The 22,216-nt window shown below is 52.6% G+C and overlaps 2 protein-coding genes across 2 annotated transcripts; one reads left to right on the top strand and one right to left on the bottom strand.

Annotated features, from left to right (window-relative positions):
• Positions 1-1,988: 1,988 nt before the first annotated feature.
• Positions 1,989-2,928, bottom strand: LOC104285162 (WAS/WASL-interacting protein family member 2-like). The gene is made up of 2 exons (XM_009883578.1): positions 2,719-2,928; positions 1,989-2,114 (listed from the first exon to the last, which is right to left on the bottom strand). The coding sequence occupies exons 1-2, from the start codon at positions 2,926-2,928 to the stop codon at positions 1,989-1,991; spliced, it is 336 nt and encodes a 111-aa protein (XP_009881880.1).
• On the top strand, positions 2,855-19,688 carry MYBL2 (v-myb avian myeloblastosis viral oncogene homolog-like 2). Its single transcript, XM_009883371.1, has 14 exons — positions 2,855-2,946; positions 3,710-3,803; positions 4,964-5,035; positions 5,413-5,505; positions 7,149-7,369; positions 7,520-7,676; positions 8,441-8,710; positions 9,972-10,358; positions 11,967-12,106; positions 13,115-13,214; positions 13,848-13,961; positions 14,549-14,665; positions 17,040-17,186; positions 19,381-19,688. Exons 1-14 carry the CDS (start codon positions 2,927-2,929, stop codon positions 19,507-19,509), a joined length of 2,061 nt encoding a protein of 686 aa, XP_009881673.1. The 5' UTR covers positions 2,855-2,926; the 3' UTR covers positions 19,510-19,688.
• The last annotated feature ends 2,528 nt before the right edge of the window (positions 19,689-22,216 follow it).

Below are 22,216 nucleotides of genomic sequence, written 5' to 3'. Positions count from 1 at the left end.
GGATGGCGGCTCCGTGCACCCCGCTCCTCTGCGGCGCCGGGGGTCCCCGGGCTGGCACCCCGCAGCCCACCGGCGCGGAGCCGGGGCGGCATCGTCACGGAGCCTGGTGCAGAAAGGCGGGGATGGGCTCCAGGTCGCTCAGCTGGGACTCGGGGGTGGCAGACCTGTGGATCAGCGTAGGGTGCCTCTTGAAGGCTCCGGGCCAAGCCAGAGGAATGACTACGGAGGTCTCCAGGGATGGCGTGTCCAGTTTGGAGCATCCCAGTAACCTTAATTCCTCAGTGCTCGCATCAAGGGACAGGCTGGTATCCAGGGGGGGTTTTATTGCTGAGATCTCCCATCTGGGTGCTGGCATCTTCCCGAGGGTTGAGAGGTCGCCAGTGAGCTCGATGCTCTTGGAGAGCTGGTTTTCCAGCTGTTTGGGATGCTTTTCCTTCTTGCACGGCGTTGAGGTGTTCTGCGACGCCACGTCCATCAGGCGGCCGGCTCTGCTGGGCTGCTCACAAGGCAAACCGGACAGGTCAAAGGCGGCGTGACTGTGGTGGGCCTTGCAGAAGCAGACAAGGCTGTGGTCAGAGATGCCGTGGGTCAGGCTGTGCAGGTCGATCTTCGCACAACTGCTCAGAGACTCCGACTGCTTGACAACACACAGGGAACTGCCTTTTGTTGTGTTGTCCAAGTCTGTGAGGAATTCCCAGGTGTCTGGTTTGGAGGCACTGCTGTTGTCTGCGTAATAAAGACGGACAGGAGAAGAATGGGTATGGGTATGGCTGGAGGCCCCATCCACAAACCCATTTTCCAGGATTTCCTTTATGGTCAGGATGCTGGTACCATGTCTCTTGGTGGACAGCATGGTGCAGAATCCCACCACTGTCAGGCTTATGGAGACTAGAACGTCCCTGTTAGAATAAACATGTTATTGTTCATTACTGTTCACTAATGAGTTGCAAACTTAGAGTACCTGAACTGATCTGCTGCAAAACCCTGTCTTGGTGTTACTTAGAAGAATGAGGAGCTGAGTGGGATCCGGGGCAGGCAGGTGGGCATCCAGCCTGTCACTGTCTTCTAGAGCAACACAGTTGCACCAAGGCCTATTTATTGCTCAGAGGTCATCACGGAGCATCCCCAGAGTAGTATTTATTCAGCCTCAGCCTATATACTACTACTCTTAGCTTTGTACCCTGAGTGTAAAGAATCTCAGTAAGCCTCTCCATCTGCTCGAGGTACTAAGATGGAGTTGGTTTTCTCTGGAGATGAGACACTTGACCCTTGTTCCTTGAGTCAGAGGTTCATTAACCCCAGTTACAGTTGAGTCCCTTTGAGGTGGGGGCACTGAAACTGGGCTATAGTTAGGATGGGTGAGGTTGAGGAGCAGCTCTCATCTTAGCTTTAGCCCCACATATGGTATTCCCCACCTGCTGACCTGTGGGGTGCCGCAGCCCACACATGGCACCGAGGGAGGTCCGTGGGGACAGGCCCTCCTGGCTGCTTTTGTGGCACCCACTGCTGCCTTCCGCTGCACAGGCAAGAGCTTCCTGCAGGCTCCCCCTCCACCTAGGAGGGAGGTTCTCACCAGGGGCTCCACCAGCAGCTGCCTTCCAGCCACCCCCAGAGGGAGCGGGGCAGGCGAGGGAAGGGAAAGGCAGCTATGGCGCTCTGAAACCATTTCTTACACCAAATGCATTAGAAGCAGAAATAAAAAGCTTTGGTATTTACTAAAAAAAGGGGCTGTATAGTCAGTCTAGAAAAAAGTTTTAAGAGATTAAAATACTTAAAGTTAATTTAAATTACTTAAAGGTAATTTAAATAAATTAGCATGTGAGAAGTACTAGGGAAATAAAAAGTACATGCTAAGAGGGTAGGCTGAAAAATCACTACTTACCTTCAGCTTCTATAGAGACCCCCTTCAAGATACTGATCCTTTTTTGCTAGTGCTACTTGCAGTGGTTTTATAGTTCTGCTAGTTAATTGACAGGCTGATTTCCTAATTAAGCTGATTTGGGAGAGGGAGGGGTTTTTGCTTCGGGGGCAGTGATGGTGGGCGGTGGGTAACTGCTGGGGGTAAAGGGGGTCCTGCCAGGGCTGGGGGGTGTTTGCAGCGGGGAGAGCAGGAGCTGGGGAAGAAGGAGAAGGACACGGACACGGACATGGACATGGACACATGGAGCCTTCCTGCCCAGACACAACACTTCGGGGAGGGTCCCCAACGAGGTGACATCTCTCTTAAGTTTTGCTCCTGGCCAGGAGCATCCCAGTGCAGAGGCAGAGCGCGGACATCATAGCTGGGACAGGGACAGAGGGACCGGTGTATGCACAGCCCGAGCCAGCGGGAACCCGCTTCTCCCGCTTTCCCTGCGCGGTGTGACAGTGCCACCACCCGGCACTGTACAGGAGACAAAGGTTTTGTAGCTATAATTGTCTATGAGGAGAGACTGTACATTCAGCCACGTCTGTGTGTGTGTGGGGGGGGGAACCCCACACCAAAACTGGTTTAACTTTTATTAAGGAATTCCAGAGCTTCGGTGACACAACCTTCTCTCCCCGGCAGCGCCGGACCCGCGGGGACACCCCCCCACCCCCCTTGCGCATCCCCGGAGCGGGACGCGGTGGATGTTCATTTGCTTTTTTTTTTTTCCCCCAATTTCGGCGGGAGGCGGCGGGCGGTGACCGTGGTCGTCGTTTCGGGTGGTGGTGGGGGTGTCCCCCCCGAGGGCTCACCGGTGGGGGGGGGGAATCCCCCCGGACCCCGGTGCGGAGTGTGGGGGGGGGGAGCTTACCGGAGGCGGAGCGGGCGGGCGCCCTCCCGCGCGCGCCTCTTTGCGCGGGCGGGAGGCGGCAGCGCGCATGCGCGGCCCGGCCCCGCGCGGGCGGGGGGGCGCCGTTGGCGCGAGATAGGAAAGTGCCGCCGCCGCCGCCCGGCCCCGCCATGGCGCGCCGCAGCCGCGGGTGAGTGCCGACCCCACCGCCGCGGGGGCTCCGTCTGCCGGCCCCGCGCCTTCCCGAGGGGAAAAGGGGGGGGCTGTGGGGCAGCATCGGCGACCCTCTGGAGGCGCCTCTCCCCCGCGCGGCCCCCCCTCCGCCCCGGACGGCCCGTTCCCGCTCTCCGGCCGGTTAGCGGGACGGCGGGCAGGGCCGCGGGCCCGCCCCCCCCCGGGCTCCGCGGGGCCCCGCTCTAAGGATTCCGATTGCTCCCACCCGGGAGCTGGGCGCGGACCTGGCTTTGCCTGCTGGGGAGCGGGGGGGTCGAGCGGACAGGCCGGGGGGGTCCGGGCTGGTGATGGGCCGAGCCCGTCGGGGCCGCGCTCCCGGCAGACGCCGGACGGTTTCTGGCTGCTTCTCCCGTCCCTTCTCTTTACCCCAGCGACCCGGGAGACTGGTGAGCTGTAAAGCGGGGAAATGGTGTCAGTCCCGAGACACAGAGTCCTCCCGCAGGGACGGAAGGGAGCAGAAATCAAGATGAACGCTCCTTCCCCGGCTCTCGGCAGCTTAAAAGTTGCTAGCGTGCACCGGGAGCCCAAAGCTGAGGGACCCCTTTAAACCTGGGGTGTCCGAGGGAACGTCTGTGAGGTGTCAGGGTCCAGTGCTGGAAGAGGGTAGAACCGGAGCACTGCTCCACACAGCGCAGAGCTCCGCTCTGCAAGGCGGAGGTTGCTCCCTCTGCTGCGTTTTAATCAGAGGTGGAAGTTATATCCTTCGTTTATTCATCTAGTGAGGACCAGGATGAGCTGCATTACCAGGATACTGACTCGGATGTGCCGGAGCAGCGGGACGGGCGGTGCAAAGTCAAGTGGACGCAGGAAGAGGTGAGTGAGAGCCCTGCACTGGCTGAGAGCAGGGCTTTGGGGTTGGCCTCTGGCATGGCACTGGGGCTTGGGTGCCTCCACCCCAGCCATCTCCCACTGGCCACCATACCACCTCCTGCTGTCTTGCTGCTGGAGAAGACCATGTGTCTGTTTTGCTGATGTGAGCTGACGAGGCTGGGAGCTTCAGGGGAGTTTGAAGTGTAGCCTGGAGAGCAAGAGCTCCAACCACTTTAGCTTAAGCATGTGAGCCCTGTGTGAGGTATCCACAGCCTGCAGCAATCTTGTGAGCAAAGAGGAGTTCCAGAGGATGGCTGAGGCCTCCAGCAAGCTGAATCGTGCAGTGGAAATGTCCTCCCTTTTCAGTAGCAAAAGCAGGGAGTGTTGAGACTGTTGGGATCATGGCTTAGTCGTCCTGGCTGAGAGCCTGAAATGAATTGGGATATTCTCTTCCCTCCTCTCAGTTCCTCCATCATCTTTCTTCTGTTTGAAAACTATAAGATGTCCTGTCTTCCCTGGTGTCTGAACACCAAGTAAAGTGGTCTTTGTGCAGAGATTAAAGCCTCAGACTTGTGTTGGGCAGGGAATTGCTTAATGCTTCTGTTAGCCCAGCTAGAGCACATGGGCAAGGACACCTTTAGCAGGCTTTTTGTGAGCTGCAAGAGTCGGCAAACCTGAGCTATTGCAGGGTTCATGAAAGAAATGCTGTAGAGCCCAGGTGCACTGAAAGACAGTGGACCACTGGGCTAGTGGTGATATACTTAAACCAGTCATCTTTCTTGGCTGGGCAAAAGCAGTGGCTGAGCTGGGAGATGGACTGTCTGGTCAGGGGTGTACTGGGACTGGATAAGCAGGTAGCCTTGCCCACAGGTTTTGAACCACACTATACTGGGACCGAGCTGAGCTCTTGTTTTGTAGTCACTGTACGAGCTTGCCCTAGCACAGAGCCCAGAACCAAATGGTCTCTTCCAGTTGGTCTTCATGCACTGCAATGCTGCTAAAGGATGGTGTGAGTTACCTTCCCTGAATGCAGAAGGCCAAAAAAAACCTCTTCTTGACAGTTCAAAATATCTATCTTGTTCTCTTGATGCTGTCAGCCCAGGGGTGCCTGTGGCTTGTGTTGCCTCAGTGTATGTGAAAGTGGATTTCTTTGTTCTTTGCAGGATGAGCAGCTGAAGATGTTAGTAAGACACTATGGGCAGAACGACTGGAAGTTCCTGGCCAGTCACTTTCCTGTAAGTGACCCCTTGCCCAGTTGGGAATCGTAGTGTTTGCATGTTGCTTCTTGTGCTCAGTGTGCTGGTTTTCTGTGTCTGTGCAGCACCTTGCACAGTGGGACTCTGTTCTGTGACTGCAGCTCCAGGCTGTGAAATGGTGCTCCTTCGGGGCAGGGAGACATCCTTCTTGCATAGAAGACTTTTCAAAGGGAAGTGTTGGAGCTGGGGTGAGGAATTGAGGTTCCTGTCCCCGTTTTCTGTGCCAGGTTCCCTAGTCTGTATTCTCTATGTGCTTCTGTAGGTTTTCTGTGGGACAGCTTGTGTGTGTGGGGACTGTTGCTATAGGGGCTTTTGGAGCCTCTGGTCTAAATCAGCTACTCTGATTCCTTTCCTAGAACCGCAGTGATCAGCAGTGCCAGTACCGGTGGCTGAGGGTGTTGAATCCAGACTTGGTTAAGGGCCCTTGGACCAAAGAGGAGGACCAAAAGGTGAGTTGGGGCAGGAGACAATCTGAGCATTGGACTGTGACTGTCTGCAGAGGGGATGGAGGCGTCAGACCCTTGGGTGGTTCTTTCCCGTAGTGGATACCTGTGAAAGCAGCAGTGACCTGTTCTGAGTGTGCTGGTGCAGCCATGGTCATGACAAGCAGAAGCAGGTTTAGGCCTCTTTAGCTAAACGCCTTCTCCCTTTCACACAGTACTGCTACAGCAGACTGCCAAGGGAGAGAGCAGAGAAGGGAATTAATTCATCTGCCTGCTGGCAGATCTCCACCTGACCTGGCTGTGTTGACCTAAGAGAAAAATAAAACTGGCATTTCCTGTGCCACAGTAGACAGGCTGAAGTGGATGTCTGAGGTCGGCTAGATGAATGACTTCTGTGAGCCTGTTTCTCTGCTGATTCGAGAATGAGCTGAGAAGGACCAGCTCAGATAGACTCATCTTGATGTACTTGAGAAAAGTTGTAATGAGTTCCAACTTTTACTAAGGTTTTCCGCTGAAAATTTCCTAGTTTGTCAGATTCTCTCTAACACTTCTGCTCCCCCAATACTTTCCCTTTTGGTCCCATTACAGTCTGTTACAGTCCCTTTTGCCTCCCATCTGTGTGTTATGTCAAGCACATCCTAAGGAAGCTTATCATGATGTCCTTCCAGCTTCCTACAGCAGAGCAATAGCTGCTTGCTTTCCCCTTCCCTTTGCGTGTTCTGACTCCGTCAGCCTACCCAGTCACGATACCCACTGCCATCCTGGCCAGGCTGGGCTCCAGTTTTCTCCTCCTGACACTGCACACTGCTTTGCCCTGCAAGCACTCCACCTCCTGGGCCTGTGCCTCAGTTTGGTGTCTTTGGTCTCTTTGTGCTTGATAGACGGGAGTCTGCGGTAGGGACACTTCTTACAGGCTAGGAGCACTGTGAGCATCACCTGGCTACCCGCACCTTTCAGCTGAGTGCAGCTGGCCAGGGTAGAAGTGCTCTGTGAGAACCCTCCAGCCTTGTCTCTTAAGATTTTGGTGGGCTGAACATTGCAGACAGTAGATCATTTTGTCCTGACACTGCTATGGACCGTATCGCAGGGGCTTGAACAGGTTCCCTGCCCAGAAGAATTTTCATTGAGCCTCAGGCAGAAGTGACAAAGCCCTGGGTGAAAGGGAAGTGGCACAGTGGATGGCTCTTAAGTGAATGCTGTTCGTCAGACTAGTGCGGAGCTTATGCGAACTGTTGTCATGGGGCCAGGTCCTCGGTAGGAGGAAGGGCAGAGGAGTCTTGGAGCATGTGGGACTTGGCCATTGCTCAGAAACAGGCATGTGTTTCTAAATCTGGGCCCCTCTGCCCCTGGTGCACCTACCAGTCTGCACCACATCTTCTGTGAGTGGTCCTCTACATTCAAGGTGCCATGTGGCAAAACATCTGCATGGGAACAGCCTCTTTCAGAAATTTGGCTGAATCGTTGCTCTAACAAGTGTTAGTACATGTGATTGTCAGTGCTGGATCCCTCCATTGTTTTCTCCTAAGGGGCCTTTCTCTGTTTGCCCTTACCTGGTCCCAATAGAAGTGAAGCGCAAAGCCTAAAGATGACTCTATTGACCTTCCCCTCCTTTATTCCATTTCCTTATTTCCCTCTCGTTCTCTTCAAAGGTAATTGAACTGGTTAAAAAATACGGCACCAAACAGTGGACGCTGATAGCCAAGCACCTGAAAGGGCGGTTAGGGAAGCAGTGCCGGGAACGCTGGCATAACCACCTGAACCCTGAGGTGAAGAAGTCCTCGTGGACAGAGGAGGAGGATCGCATCATTTTTGAGGCCCACAAGGTCCTGGGGAATCGTTGGGCAGAGATTGCCAAGCTTCTGCCTGGGAGGTAGGACCTCTTTGCTCGCTGGTGCTGGTGGCCTGTGGAGAACCATGTGTTGGGCTCACAGGATGGGGCTGGAGAGCATGTAGGAGCTGTTAGCTGTGCCTTAAAGCTGCTGTAATTGGTGATTTCTATTTCCTTCTGCTTTCTCTGCAGGACCGACAATGCTGTGAAGAATCACTGGAACTCCACCATCAAGCGGAAGGTGGACACAGGAGGCTTCCTCAATGAAACTAAGAAGTCCAAGTCACTATACTTGCTTGTGGAGGTGGATGACAAGGAGAGCCAAAGTCAAACGAGAGCTGGGAGCCAGGTACTGCACCAGCACATTTGCAGCAGGCAGCTGGGTCAGTCCCCTGCTCTGCTAATGCATGTCAGAGCTGTTCATCCACCCTTCTGCTGCCTCTAATGCTGTCTTTGCCACATAGACAGTCTATGCCTTCTGCCAGCCTTCTCAAAGACGCTGACCCTTGGGAGATCTCTCCCTCCAGGAGCTAGAGATGTAATGTGAGCCCAAGTGTGCTATCCAGGCAGAGTACAGCAGTCTGCTAGTGCTGTTATCTTGCCAATCCCAGCATCAGGTCTGTCTTGGAGACCGAAGATTTTTTTGGCTCCGTTGTGCTGTTGCTGGTGGGAGAAGGAGGCTGCTTCAGACAGTGTGGGGGGCATGATGAAGAGGTATTGTGTTCCTTTCCTCTAAAAAAGGAAGCAGGGGAAGTACACCCATTTATTTTTTCATGAAGAAAGCATGTAGTTTTCAAAGGCAGGCTCTTGGGAAGTAGGAAATGCAGAATTAGTGCTACCTGCTCAGCCTTCGTTCAACTTTTTCCTGGGCTACTGTTAAGTGAGATCTTCAGTTAAACAGTCCTGTGCTCATTATGTTGCATGGACTCCTGCTCGGATGGTGTATGGGACAGAGAAGTGAGGGAGAATGGGGAAGTGAAACAAACTGAATGGCAGGTAGGAGAGCAGGCGGAGCTGAATGTGTCCAGGGACCCTTGCTTTTTGTCCCCAGGATTTGACATTGTTCCCTTGGTTTCTACTAATGACTGGACTTTCTTTGTTGTATGCGCAAAGACTGTCCTGCCAAACTGGCCGGTCAATATCTCTGAAATAAAGGAAGAAGATGTCAGTGACGAGGAAGTGACGGGTGTGCAGGAGTTACCCTCGGAGCTGCCAGCTGCTGAACTGGCAGAGCATAACACTGAGGGGACCCCAGATGATGCGGTGCCTGAGGATGCCACTTCATTTGTCACATCACCATACAAATGGGTCGTCGAAGCTGCCAACTATTTGTACCCAACGTCTGTGCCAGCCTTCAATGAAGCACTGGACATGATTGAATCTGTAAGTAACAGACCCTCACTCCTCCAGCTAATGTAGGGAGACTGATCCCCACCCTTTTCCCTTGAGTGGACTTACTGGGTCCCCTTGCTCATCATCATGGGCATCCTGAGGAGGGCTGGGTCTGTCATTGGCTTGCAACTTCCCACCCTCTCTTTTCCAGGGCTGGATTAGGCCTTTCCAGCTCTGCCAGTATGGCTCTGGGCTTAAAAATTCCCCTAGTGGATGTCCTTGTGCATGGGCTGTGCTGGTGTGGGAGGCTGTAGATGCTGCCAAACCTGATCTCAAGTCCACCTTTATCAGCCAGAGTGTCCACAGCTCTCCCTTTTCTAACAGTTCAAGACCATGCTCATGGGCTTTCCTTTCCCTCCTGTTCTGGGATGGGATGGGACAGGACAGACTGGGAATAGGCCAGGCACGCTTGTGGTATGTGGGACAGATCCCTTTGCGCTGGGATGATGCCACCATTTGCTTTCAGTGGAGTTAGCTTCACTGAAAGTAGTAATTTTGGGACAGTCAAGCAGTGCTGAGGTCCCCAGGGTGATGGAGGCCAGAGCAGGAGGCTGGCTGGAATCAACAGAGCATTTTGCTGCCATCAGAGGGAAATGTCACTGCAGCCCCCACCCTGCCTGGAGAGTTTATGAGCTGATTATCCGGGAAGAATCCACTTTGCATTTGTATAGGAGGACAGAGTCTGTGCCCCAGGCTTAAAGGCCCATCTGTGTGTCCTTAGGGGCCTGCTTGTATGGTACTTTGGGTATTGGTGGGGTTGAGCTGTGAAACAGCTGATCTCTGACCTGGTCTGGTTATTTTTAATCTGCTTCTAGCAGTGTGTGTTACAGCAGAGCCCTGTGTCCAGCTGTGTTGGTGTGCCCAAGACTGTGGTTTGGTGTTGGGTGACAGTCGCTTCATTCAGCCCCTGTCCCCAGACCTATCCCCAGCTGCTTTTTTTGTCCTCTCTGTGTGTGGGTGCAGCTGTTTGTGCAGCTGTGCTGTGAACTGAACTGGGAAACCAACCTTCCATGAATAGAAAAATCTGCCGTACACACAAGCAGCAGCTTTCAGCTGGGTCAGTTCCCTGGTCTGGTTCTCAGCTACGCTGGCAGCAGAAGGGAGGAGGGCTTGAGCTCTCCTTTAGCCAGGTTCCTTGCAAAAGCCAGTGCAGTCTCACACACCCACTTATTTCACCTCCCAGTTCATCTCTGCATCTGCACCGGTCAGCTTTCATTCCTGGGCTGCTTCTGATTGTTTCCCTTGTGTGCAGGACCCAGATGGGTGGTGTGATCTGACCCAGTTTGACCTGCCTGAGGAACCCTCTGCCGGCAGCAGCAGCAGCAGCACCAGCACAGTGAGGCAAACCCCCAGCAAGCCACTGCCATCCCTGCCCAATGTGACTGAGTACCGCTTGGACGGCCACACCATCTCTGACCTGAGCAAGAGCAGCAAGGGGGAGCTCATCCCCATCTCTCCGCACGCAGATGTGAGCTTTGGCACGCCGCCCTCTGTGCTGAAGAGGCAGAAGAAGAGGAAGATCTCCCTCTCCCCCGTCACAGAGAACGCCACCAGCACCAGCCTTTCCTTCCTTGACTCCTGCAACAGCATGACGCCCAAGAGCACCCCTGTCAAGACACTGCCCTTCTCTCCATCTCAGGTATGGAGCAATGGCAGAGCCCGGTCTGTGCTCCTCTGCTTGGGCTTGGTCATGAGCTAATAAGCATGTTAATGGTCTATCTGCTTGCCTTAATGCCATGTGTTCCCATCAGCTCTGCCAGCTTTGTGTTTCTCCTCCCTTGAACGAGGCAGTGCCAGTGCACAGGGTATGTGTCTCTGCTAAAACAAGGCGCAGACATGGGTTGTGGCACTGCTTGTCTTCAGCAGTGCCCTTCCTGTGGGAGCAGCAGCCCGTGTCTGCTTCTGGGGAAGCCCAGCTACCCTGTGTGATGGGCAGGGCATGTGCTCACTATGAGGAAGGAACACCACTGCAGATCTACATGCTTGTCTGCTGCAGGATCGCTGGAGAGATGCTTCTGTCTCCAGGGCATTACTGCCCCAGCTGTGGGTAGCAGAGTGGCAACAGTGAGAAGTGGCTTTCCCTGTTTGTTTCCAGTTAAGTCACACACACGTGCCACGTGCAGATCTCTGAGTTGCTGTGCTTAGCAAAATGCTCCTGGGCTTGTCTTCTTTGCAAAAGGGACTCAGGATATTTCAGCCTTTGTCATGACTCCTCCAGTGTCCACACACGTGTGCACACATGGTCTCCAACGTACATCATCTTGGACCACTGTGGTGTTCAAACCCAATGGTGTCTCTTATATTGATGTGGTGGAGTTCTGTTGATAAAACAGAATAAAGGCTGCTGTGTTCCCCAGCACAGTTCCCACAGCTCTCCGTTGTTCAGACCCTGTCTACCCATGCCTTCCAGGCCTTTATTTCTGGTGATTCTGCGGCTCTGGGTGGCACATGAGAGAACACCACAGGGCAGTCTGACACCCAGGTTCAGATGTACATTGAATGCAAAGCCAGTGAGAACTGGGAAATCGGAGTGGGACCTGAAATATGCAGCTCTGCAGCGTATAAAAGGCTGTAAGGCCTGGAGTGAATCTGAGAAGGCAAATGGCATGTCCTGGCTGTCGGGCTGAGCTTCAGCCATCAGTGGTTGTAACACACACAGCTGTTCTCTCCCAGTTCTCCTGAGGCTACAAACCTCGTTCCTTATGGGAGTAAAGTTGTCACTTACTAGTTGTTGTGAAGTAAAATCCTAGCACAGATGAGACAGTTAGTAATTTTCTCACAGTTTAGGCTGAAGACAGCTCAGTGCAAAATCTGACTTGTATGCTCTTGTGTTAGATGGACTTCCTTCACATTTGCCAACCTGAGGTCAAAATAGACCTTTGGTGGGCTGGCATTACCTCTCCTTCGCCATTCTGCTTGGCCTTATCTGGACCAGGGCAAGGAGAGACTTCTCTCCCACCTGGTAGCTGCTTGTAGTCGTATCAGCTCATCCCTTATGGGAAGTGAATAACCTTTATAGGTGTGAGGCACCTTCTGGCAGCTTTCGTGTGTGTGTCAATGTACAGGACTCCCGAGTCTGTAAGAGTCATCCTGGTTTATACTGGGACAGATCCCTCTTGTGCCACTCAGTGTGGGAGGATTGTCCCTACTCAGATTTTCCCTATATTTAGGAAAAAGTAATGACTTGTGATACTATACTGGGGTGCTTGAGACTGAGTGTCTTCTCTTTCTTTCCTGTACTGTGCAGTTCTTGAACTTTTGGACCAAACAAGATACACTAGAACTGGAGAACCCATCTCTGACCTCCACGCCTGTGTGCAGTCAGAAGGTGATTGTCACCACACCTCTGCACAGGGACAAGACCCCTCTGCTCCAGAAGAACTCAGCGTAAGTCTTCCTCCTTCTCCTCCTCCCTCATCCCCACCTGGTCACCATCCTTTTCCATGCAGGAGTCTGGTCCAATTCAAATATACCTCCCCCAGTACGTGTACTGGAAGTGCTGTGGTGGGCAGGGCAGGGCAGGCTGGGGATTTCCCTAAATCAGTGTTTCCCAAAGACAGTTCCTCTCTGAGCTGCTGGGAACAAGTGTCCCATCTGACTGGGGCTGCAGCCAAGTGACCACTGTTGTGCTCAGCTGCTGGGTGGGCTGTTGCCTTCTGTGCATGTCTCTGTCTGGGAAACAGTGCTGTGCTGGGAGCCCCACGCCAGCAGGGAAGGGATTTGATTTTCTCAAGAGTTCAGATCCATCCCTTCAGCTCTGCACCCTCTGCTTTGCCTGAGCTGAAGGGCAGTCCAGGGTGTTGAGTACCCAAGTCGCTGTGCCGGGCAGGTGAGAAGGGGTGGTCTGCACAGGCTGTGTTTCGTTGGCGGACTGGAGCAGCACAGTGTTTGGGGGTGCTGGCTGTGCTGGCAAACCACGCTGTTATTGGCCTGGCCCAGAGCTGCTCCCCTGTCGAGGCGGTGCAAGCTGGCTTGGCTGCTCCAAGCGCATTTGCACCCAGGACTTCTGCTGTTCCAGTTGCGACTGTCACAAGCCTAGGCTGGGTCTGAGCAGCTCTGCCAGTGGAAGCATTGCAGAGTAGGGTTGGCCTGCAGAGATTCACGTTGCCTGGGTCAGAGGTGCTGTACCGCTTTCTGATGAGCGTGCTTGGCAGCTGGCAGGGTGGAGCGGCATAGCTGGCACATCTGAAGGATGTTTTCCCTGTTAAAGATGCCTCTGTGCGTGTTTGCCCTGCTCGTACCCCAGGCACAGTCCAGCCAGGCAGGCGGCTTCTGCTGCCACCACGTGAGACGCTGCAGGTGGCTCATGTAATGAGAGAGCTCAGGAGGATGGGGGTTACTTTGTGTGGGTTGCTGCATGTCTGATTCTTTGTTTTTCCCACTCTCTGCTGCCAGATTTGTCACACCAGATCAGAAGTATGTGGTGGACAACACTCCTCACACCCCCACACCTTTCAAAAATGCCCTGGAGAAATATGGACCAATTAGGCCTCTGGTAAGTATTGGGCAGCTCTGCTGCTTGCTGGTGACAGAAACGTAATGAATGCAAACGGGATGTGGGACAGGTTGCAGTGGAGCTGTGAGCCAGCCGTTATCTGTGCCATAACGTCTAGTTTGGTAGTGCTAGGTTGAGGTGGGAGGGATGAAGGGGACATTATCATGGTGAATATGTCACGGTAAGTAGTCACAGGACTTCTAGCTCCTCTGTAAACCAGCTAAAAATTTCAAAAAACTGCCCTTTAATCAGGCTGTAGTGCTTGGCTCCTGATGACCTTGAGGAAAAGAGAGGAAAAGCAAGGAAATGATCTACTTAGGCATCCCTGATGAACTGGGTCTCTTAACGCACTTGGCTCCTGATGACCTTGAGGAAAAGCAAGGAAATGATCTACCTAGGCATCCCTGATGAACCGGGTCTCTTAACGCGGGTGTTGTGCGCATGGCAGTTTCCAGTATCCCAGGCCTTCTGTGCATGCTGGTGTCTTGATGGCGCATTTGGGGTTCATGTTCACCCTCCTGCTGTGAGCTCCTGTGGGCTCCCCTGGCTCCGTTACCCATTGAGGGAAATACTAGTGAGTCTGCCCAGCATGCAAATTTTGTCTTGTGCTCTCTGTCCTCCTTTTCACACCAGCCCCAGACTCCTCACCTGGAAGAAGACTTGAAAGAAGTGCTCCGAAGTGAAGCTGGCATTGAACTTATCATAGAGGATGACGTGAAGCCTGAGAAACAGAAGAGGAAACAAGGGGTGAGCTGATTTTTTGCATCCAGTACCTGCTGCTGGGTTGTCCTGTGCTGTTGAGGGGTGTTTTGGCTGGTTTTGTTCATCCTGCTGTTGTTCGGGCTTTTTTTTCTTCTTTTTTTTCCTCTTTTTGTTTGTGGCTGCTGCTTTTCAATCAGCAAGAGATGCCTGTGATTAAGGCATGCTTAAAATCCTGTCAGCTGTGTCCTGGCTTGTGCTAAACTTGGGGCATGCTAGGTGATGTGTTGTCCATAACCTCTGGGAGAGAATCATGTCATGCTTGGAGTGTCTGTGGCAAGTTGGGCTCCCAGAAGGCTGTGGGCTGGTATGCAAAGTCTCTCCACTCAGTTGCCCTGGTGGCCTTCCTTTCCTACTGAAAGGGGCTTCCTCTTCTTAATCGGTGGCTCTTGGTGTCAGGCAGAGAGCATTGGAAGCTGCTGTGCCCTGTGGTGGGGAGGGCTGCGGCACACCTTCCTGAGGTCCTGGTGCAATGCAGACCTGGGGTGGCGTGGGCTTGGTGTGCACCCTGAGCGCTTAGGGTGTCGGTTCACCGGGTTGATTCATGCTGACACTTGTATTTCTATGTCCCCCAGTTGCGCAGGAGTCCCATCAAGAAGGTCCGGAAGTCTCTGGCCCTGGATATTGTGGATGAAGATATGACGCAAAATATGCCTGCCCTCCCCAAAACTGTCTGTTTCAAAAGAGCGCAGGTGAGGGGTACTGTGCTCAGAACAGGGGTAGAGCTGGCTTCTGCTCCAGAGAAACCCTGTAAAAAGCAGCAGAGGGAGCTTTGCCACCTACAGCTGCCTTTGAACAGTACATGTGAATGTGGATGAAGGGCTGGATTTGTTAGCTGGCCTTTTATCCAGGCCAAGTATCAGCACTGTTAAAGCAAATTAACTGGGCGGGCAAACCACGCTGTTATTGGCCTGGCCCAGAGCTGCTCCCCTGTCGAGGCGGTGCAAGCTGGCTTGGCTGCTCCAAGCGCATTTGCACCCAGGACTTCTGCTGTTCCAGTTGCGACTGTCACAAGCCTAGGCTGGGTCTGAGCAGCTCTGCCAGTGGAAGCATTGCAGAGTAGGGTTGGCCTGCAGAGATTCACGTTGCCTGGGTCAGAGGTGCTGTACCGCTTTCTGATGAGCGTGCTTGGCAGCTGGCAGGGTGGAGCGGCATAGCTGGCACATCTGAAGGATGTTTTCCCTGTTAAAGATGCCTCTGTGCGTGTTTGCCCTGCTCGTACCCCAGGCACAGTCCAGCCAGGCAGGCGGCTTCTGCTGCCACCACGTGAGACGCTGCAGGTGGCTCATGTAATGAGAGAGCTCAGGAGGATGGGGGTTACTTTGTGTGGGTTGCTGCATGTCTGATTCTTTGTTTTTCCCACTCTCTGCTGCCAGATTTGTCACACCAGATCAGAAGTATGTGGTGGACAACACTCCTCACACCCCCACACCTTTCAAAAATGCCCTGGAGAAATATGGACCAATTAGGCCTCTGGTAAGTATTGGGCAGCTCTGCTGCTTGCTGGTGACAGAAACGTAATGAATGCAAACGGGATGTGGGACAGGTTGCAGTGGAGCTGTGAGCCAGCCGTTATCTGTGCCATAACGTCTAGTTTGGTAGTGCTAGGTTGAGGTGGGAGGGATGAAGGGGACATTATCATGGTGAATATGTCACGGTAAGTAGTCACAGGACTTCTAGCTCCTCTGTAAACCAGCTAAAAATTTCAAAAAACTGCCCTTTAATCAGGCTGTAGTGCTTGGCTCCTGATGACCTTGAGGAAAAGCAAGGAAATGATCTACCTAGGCATCCCTGATGAACCGGGTCTCTTAACGCGGGTGTTGTGCGCATGGCAGTTTCCAGTATCCCAGGCCTTCTGTGCATGCTGGTGTCTTGATGGCGCATTTGGGGTTCATGTTCACCCTCCTGCTGTGAGCTCCTGTGGGCTCCCCTGGCTCCGTTACCCATTGAGGGAAATACTAGTGAGTCTGCCCAGCATGCAAATTTTGTCTTGTGCTCTCTGTCCTCCTTTTCACACCAGCCCCAGACTCCTCACCTGGAAGAAGACTTGAAAGAAGTGCTCCGAAGTGAAGCTGGCATTGAACTTATCATAGAGGATGACGTGAAGCCTGAGAAACAGAAGAGGAAACAAGGGGTGAGCTGATTTTTTGCATCCAGTACCTGCTGCTGGGTTGTCCTGTGCTGTTGAGGGGTGTTTTGGCTGGTTTTGTTCATCCTGCTGTTGTTCGGGCTTTTTTTTCTTCTTTTTTTTCCTCTTTTTGTTTGTGGCTGCTGCTTTTCAATCAGCAAGAGATGCCTGTGATTAAGGCATGCTTAAAATCCTGTCAGCTGTGTCCTGGCTTGTGCTAAACTTGGGGCATGCTAGGTGATGTGTTGTCCATAACCTCTGGGAGAGAATCATGTCATGCTTGGAGTGTCTGTGGCAAGTTGGGCTCCCAGAAGGCTGTGGGCTGGTATGCAAAGTCTCTCCACTCAGTTGCCCTGGTGGCCTTCCTTTCCTACTGAAAGGGGCTTCCTCTTCTTAATCGGTGGCTCTTGGTGTCAGGCAGAGAGCATTGGAAGCTGCTGTGCCCTGTGGTGGGGAGGGCTGCGGCACACCTTCCTGAGGTCCTGGTGCAATGCAGACCTGGGGTGGCGTGGGCTTGGTGTGCACCCTGAGCGCTTAGGGTGTCGGTTCACCGGGTTGATTCATGCTGACACTTGTATTTCTATGTCCCCCAGTTGCGCAGGAGTCCCATCAAGAAGGTCCGGAAGTCTCTGGCCCTGGATATTGTGGATGAAGATATGACGCAAAATATGCCTGCCCTCCCCAAAACTGTCTGTTTCAAAAGAGCGCAGGTGAGGGGTACTGTGCTCAGAACAGGGGTAGAGCTGGCTTCTGCTCCAGAGAAACCCTGTAAAAAGCAGCAGAGGGAGCTTTGCCACCTACAGCTGCCTTTGAACAGTACATGTGAATGTGGATGAAGGGCTGGATTTGTTAGCTGGCCTTTTATCCAGGCCAAGTATCAGCACTGTTAAAGCAAATTAACTTGCTTCCTTATACTTTTCTTTATTTCCCCTTTGCAGCCTTTGAATTTCCTGTCGAGGTCCCTGAACCTTTCCTCCTCTAGCAGGAAGAATGACAGCGGTCTGCTCAACAGAGCCTTCGTGCAAGTGCAGCCGGAGAAAATGTCCTACACAAAAATGCCGAGCCATTTCAGACCACCAGCACCGGTAAGCCCTGCAGCCTCTGCCTTCCCAGGCAGAAGGTTAGCTGGTAGTGTAGCCCTTGTCTCTCTTTGGGAGAAGGATTGAGGGGACGAAGTTCTGCGCACTGCTGCATAAGCATCCATATGCTGTTAGGGCTGTCTTTGCACCCAGGTTTGGAGATGCTGAGCCAGCAGTGTCACCCTACAGCGTCCTCCTGTCTCTTTGCAAACCTGCCCTTCTGCTGGTGCTCAGAGCCCCGTGGCTGAGCAGAGCTGTGGCCTGCTTGTTTGGCGCCAGATTTTCCTCATGGGAATCCACATCCTGTCCCAGTGCATCAGGGGATTTAGAGGATTGACCCAGCAGTGAAGCAAACTTTGCTTTTTCTGGTGAGCCCTCCTTGAGCAGCTGACAGTAGGCTCATCTTTTTTGCTTCCCTGTGCATAGCAAATCTGTGAAGTGCTGTATAAATACCAACCAAAAAGGTATTTCCCATCTCTGTGATTTTTAGGGTGTTTCTAGGGTGTAGTGAAGGCTGTGTGCCATAGGCAGCATAGGCTGGCTTTATCCTGTGGTTTACCTGAATCCATGGCAGCAATACAGAGCTCCAGTTGATAGTATACCACCTCTGTAGCTTGTGCTGAGGTTGGTGGTGTTAAAGCTATACCTGTTGCTCAGCTCCACACTGTGGAGTGCGTCTGGGCCGTGCTGGACTCACAGTAGCCTACAAATGCACAAATGGCATAAATGGTTTCTTGTGTTCTCCTTAAAATCTTCACCATTTGGTATGTTTGCAGTGAGAGTGCACTAGCAGAGGGGTATTCCTGTTTTGTAAGGCAGTGTGACTTAGAGAAGGGGATTTGGACAGTGATTTTGTAGATACTTGCTTGGGTGAAGTCATAGGAGCGCTCTGGGAGCTGGAATGCAGATGGAAATACATGCTCTCCTTGGTCAGGGGTGAAACTGCAACTGGGGGCGAGTGTAGGGGTGTTTTCAGGTCCCGGGAAGAACCCAGGTACAATGTTGTCTTCACTGAGCAGCCTTGGCTCAGTCTTCACTAAACACTGCAGCAAAGAGAATTGCAGCCATCCCTGGATTAGAGCTGTCTGTTGTGAAAGCTCTTTCTCCTGACAAATAGGTACTCCTCAGCCAGAATAATTCCTTCCCCTTCACAAAATAAACCCTACTTAAACACTTCCATTTCTCCTCCTGTCTTAGGCAGGGTTGTATTACTCTGAGAGCTAATAGACCCATATAAATAAAGCTTTGGGAGCGACTTGAAGGTGACAGTAAGGCAGCTTGCATGGTGACAGAGTACAGGTGTGCGGTGAAATCCCATTGTGCGAAGGCAGCAGAGCTGTCTGGGGTGTTGCTGGGCTCTCAGGATTTATTGTGCCGGACTGGTGTTGCTAGCAGTGGCAGTTATTTATTAAGGAAGCTCACCCAGCTGTGGGCTAAACCTAAATCAGTCCCGGAGCTGTGCTGAGGCTGCACGAGGCAGTGTTACTGTAAGCAAATGCTGAAGCTCGAGCTCTGGTTGTTTGCAGTGGACGTGAAATGGGTATTTCCAGTTCAGGGCACTGTGTATCTCCAGGCTGCATTTATCAGAGGATTTGCAGGGGTTTTCCTAGAGTGCCAAGGCACCTCCTGGGAGCCCTTTTTGCATGCAGTGGCTGAAGCTCACCTGATTTTCAGCTCTTCCTGTGTGCTGCTGGGCCCCGCTGAAACTACAGGCTCCAAACTGCTGCTAAGGATGGTCTTTGAGCAATCTAGACCTGGGGCTGAGCAGCTCACGTAGGAATTGCACTGGCTGGGAATAAACCCCAAAGGTGTTCTTGAATTCCTTCCATCCCTCTGAAATCTCTTTAGCACAAGGAGCCTTATCGGGTTTGTGCTTTGGGGTTTTTGTCTCAAGCCAAATAAGGGGAAAGCCCTGAAAGGGCATGTGGACCATCCAAAAATGGAGCACTTCCCTGGGAAACTGCTGAATGTAACCCCGCTTTGCTAGAAACAACCGTCTCAGCTGTGATGAGTAACTGGTGGTGTGCAAGTTCCTCCTGGTTGCCAGATGGGTGCTCCTAAGTCTGAAGCTTTATTTCCCTTGGGTAGCAGATAGTTGGGAGTTTTATTTATTTTTGCAGTCTTTTAAAACAGGATATTGATACTGTGTTTGTCCTCTCCCTTAACTGTATTGTACACATGCTTTCTTTTCCCTCTGTAGATGACCAGGGCTTGGAAAGCAGTGGCCTGTGGTGGAACCCGAGACCAACTCTTCATGCAGGAGAAAGCTCGACAGTTTTTGGGCATGTTGAAACAGAGTCACACATCAAGGACCTTAATCTTATCATGAAGGATTGTTCTGCTTTTTTTTTTTTTATATATATCTTATTTTTTAAGGTTTTTTTATAAGAGGAGGGGGAGCCACAGGAAAAATTGTCCTCTGCCAGGCCATGGTGTGTGGGGGTGGATTTTTTCCTTCCGTTCCCAGGTAGATCTATATTGTAATAAATTGGGCTAACTGCTGGCTAATGTGTGGAATGCGAGTTTTGGGATCATTACAGAAAGGCAAATGAGGGAGGGATGGAGAGCTAACAGCAGGGCCTCTCTCTGCGAGACCTGGGTTCTGCAGAAGTAGAAGCGTGCAGCCGCGTTCCACCTTGGAGCAGCGTGTGCAGCAGGCGGTGGAGACCGGCCTCGCAGCCTGCCTGGACTTCGTGCTGGCTGCTCTGGTACCTTGGGAATGGCTTTTGTGAAGGTTCCTGCATGCCTTGCGTCTCCTCTTCCAGCTTTCCTTGGGGGATGGAGCTGTCCCCCCTCACTCAAGGAGGAGGGAGGGTGTTGCACACTTGTGGGAGACATGCTTTGGGGTGACCCGTGTTCGGAGCTGGCCCTTTGCTCCCTTTGCTCTTTGTACTGCCACGCTGTGGAAGGGGAGCGCAGGGCGCCTCTCCCCAGGGCTGTGCTCCCTCTTCAAATAAACGATGGTGCTAACATCATCCTGTTGCTCAGACTCTGACTCTGCCCGGGGCCGCACAACGCTCGGAGGGAGGCAGCAGCGCTGTGCCAAGGTGGCGAGAAGCAGCAAAGCACTGGTTTTCACGTGGGATGTTTTCTTTCCCGGCAAATTACTGAATTCTTTTTAGCTTCTCACCATGGGGGAGAAGGGATGGTTTTCCCCCCCCCCCACCAGTAGTTTCATCAGCTGTTTAGAAATGGTTTTGGCTACTTTATGGGAAAGTGCCACAGTGTGTTTGAGTTCAGTGCATCTGCGATCTCTGCAAAGCTGCAGGAGTGGATGGAGGCTGCGGAGAGCTGTGGGCTGGAGAGCATCACTGGGAGGGTGCGATGTAGCAGGGTCTCTTTTGTCCTTCCTTCAGAGGCCAAAACTGCATCCATGTAGCTGTTTCAGTGCGATAGCAGTAGTATGGTGTCCTGTTTTGACATAGCCAAGGAAGAAATGTGGCAATTGTAGCAGTGTATTAACTTTTACAATTGGAGAAGTACTGGAAAAAGTGAAGAGCAACTCGCTGGTTAGGCCAGCACATGAACAGCTCTTTGGGTGAGCTCTGTTTAGGGCTGGGCTGTGATGTGCCATCCTTTGTGAGCCACCAAAGCCATCGTGGCAGCTGTGCCTCTGGCTGGGTGGCCGTGCAGCAAAGGTGCAGGATGAGAGGGTCCATTCAGCCCTGTGCCTCTAATGGGGTCAGTGTCCACAGTCCCTGTGCAGGGTGGAGAAACAGCAGGGCTGCAGAAATCTCATTTTTCAAGTTGTGGCTTACATTGGAAATAGAGTCAAAAAATCCTTACTGACAAACTTGTTAATAAAACCTTGGATCCTGGGAAATAAGGGAGTTTTTGAAACCCAGCTCATTTTTCATTTCTACAAGCTCTGAGCCAAAATAAATCCATGAAGTCATTTTTATTTCTGTTTCTCAGCGTTGCGATGTTTGCTTTGGAAAGACGGCTGGGACCACTTGTCTGAAAGCCTGGCCTTAGCTGCTTCAATTCTGTTGTTATTTTAAGAGAAATTGTCATAAACCCATCCCTCTGCGCTCGGGCTTTAGCGGGCTCGGCTGTCCTGCACCAGGTCCCTTTACAAAACCAAGCCTGGACGTGCTTCTCCTTCCCGGGGCCGACATGAGCTGGGAGTCCTGAGCAGGCAGTGTCCGCCGGAGAATAAATCAGTGCGTGAGCCTGGCACATATGTTTGGGAGCTGCCCCTAAATTAAAGGATTATGAGGCTGAGAAGAATTAACTGCTGCTCTGATTCTGTAAATCCAGATAGCGCCGGGTGTCCTGCATTGCAGCACGCTTATTGAGCAAGATTGAGGGGCAGAAAAATACCAAGGAAAATGAGTAAGGCCTGGCATGGTTAATGAGTAGAAAGGCAATTAGCTTTTAATTGGAAAATGGAGTTCCTTCTGGTGTGGACATTACCAGCCCTGCTTGGCTGTCCTGGAGCTTGGGAATGGGCACTGCTCTGCAGGTGGGGGAAGAAAGGCCCCACTTAGAACAACAGAATGGTTTGGGTTGGAAGGGACCTTTAAAGCCCATCTAGTCCAACCCCCCTGCCATGAGCAGGGACATCTTCAACTAGAGCGGCTCAGAGCCCCGTCCAACCTGACCTGGAATGTTTCCAGGGATGAGGCATCCACCACCTCTCGGGGCAACCTGGGCCTTTGTTTCCACCGCCCTCAGTGTAAAACATTTCTCCCTTATATCTAGTCTGAATCTTCCCTCTTAATTTAAAGCCATTACCCCTTGTCCTATCACAGCAGGCCCTGCTAGAAAGTCTGTCCCCATCTTTCTTATAAGCCTTTAAGTAGTGGAAGGCTGCTATAAGGTCTCCCTAGAGTCTTCTCTTCTCCAGGCTGAACAACCAACTCTCTCAGCCTGTCTCCAGTAGAGGTGCTCCAGCTCTCGGAGCGTCTCCGTGACCTCCTCTGGACCCTCTCCAACAGGTGAATGTCCTTCTGATGTTGGGGGCTCCAGAGCTGGATGCAGCACTCCAGGTGAGGTCTCTTCAGAGCCCAGCAGGCGGGCAGAATCCCCTCCCT

This window comes from Charadrius vociferus, unplaced genomic scaffold (assembly GCF_000708025.1).
Source record: "Charadrius vociferus isolate BGI_N301 unplaced genomic scaffold, ASM70802v2 scaffold320, whole genome shotgun sequence".
NCBI classification, from domain to species: Eukaryota; Metazoa; Chordata; class Aves; order Charadriiformes; family Charadriidae; genus Charadrius; species Charadrius vociferus.
Note: the sequence above shows the minus strand (reverse complement) of the source record. Positions and strands in the feature narration are given on the sequence as shown.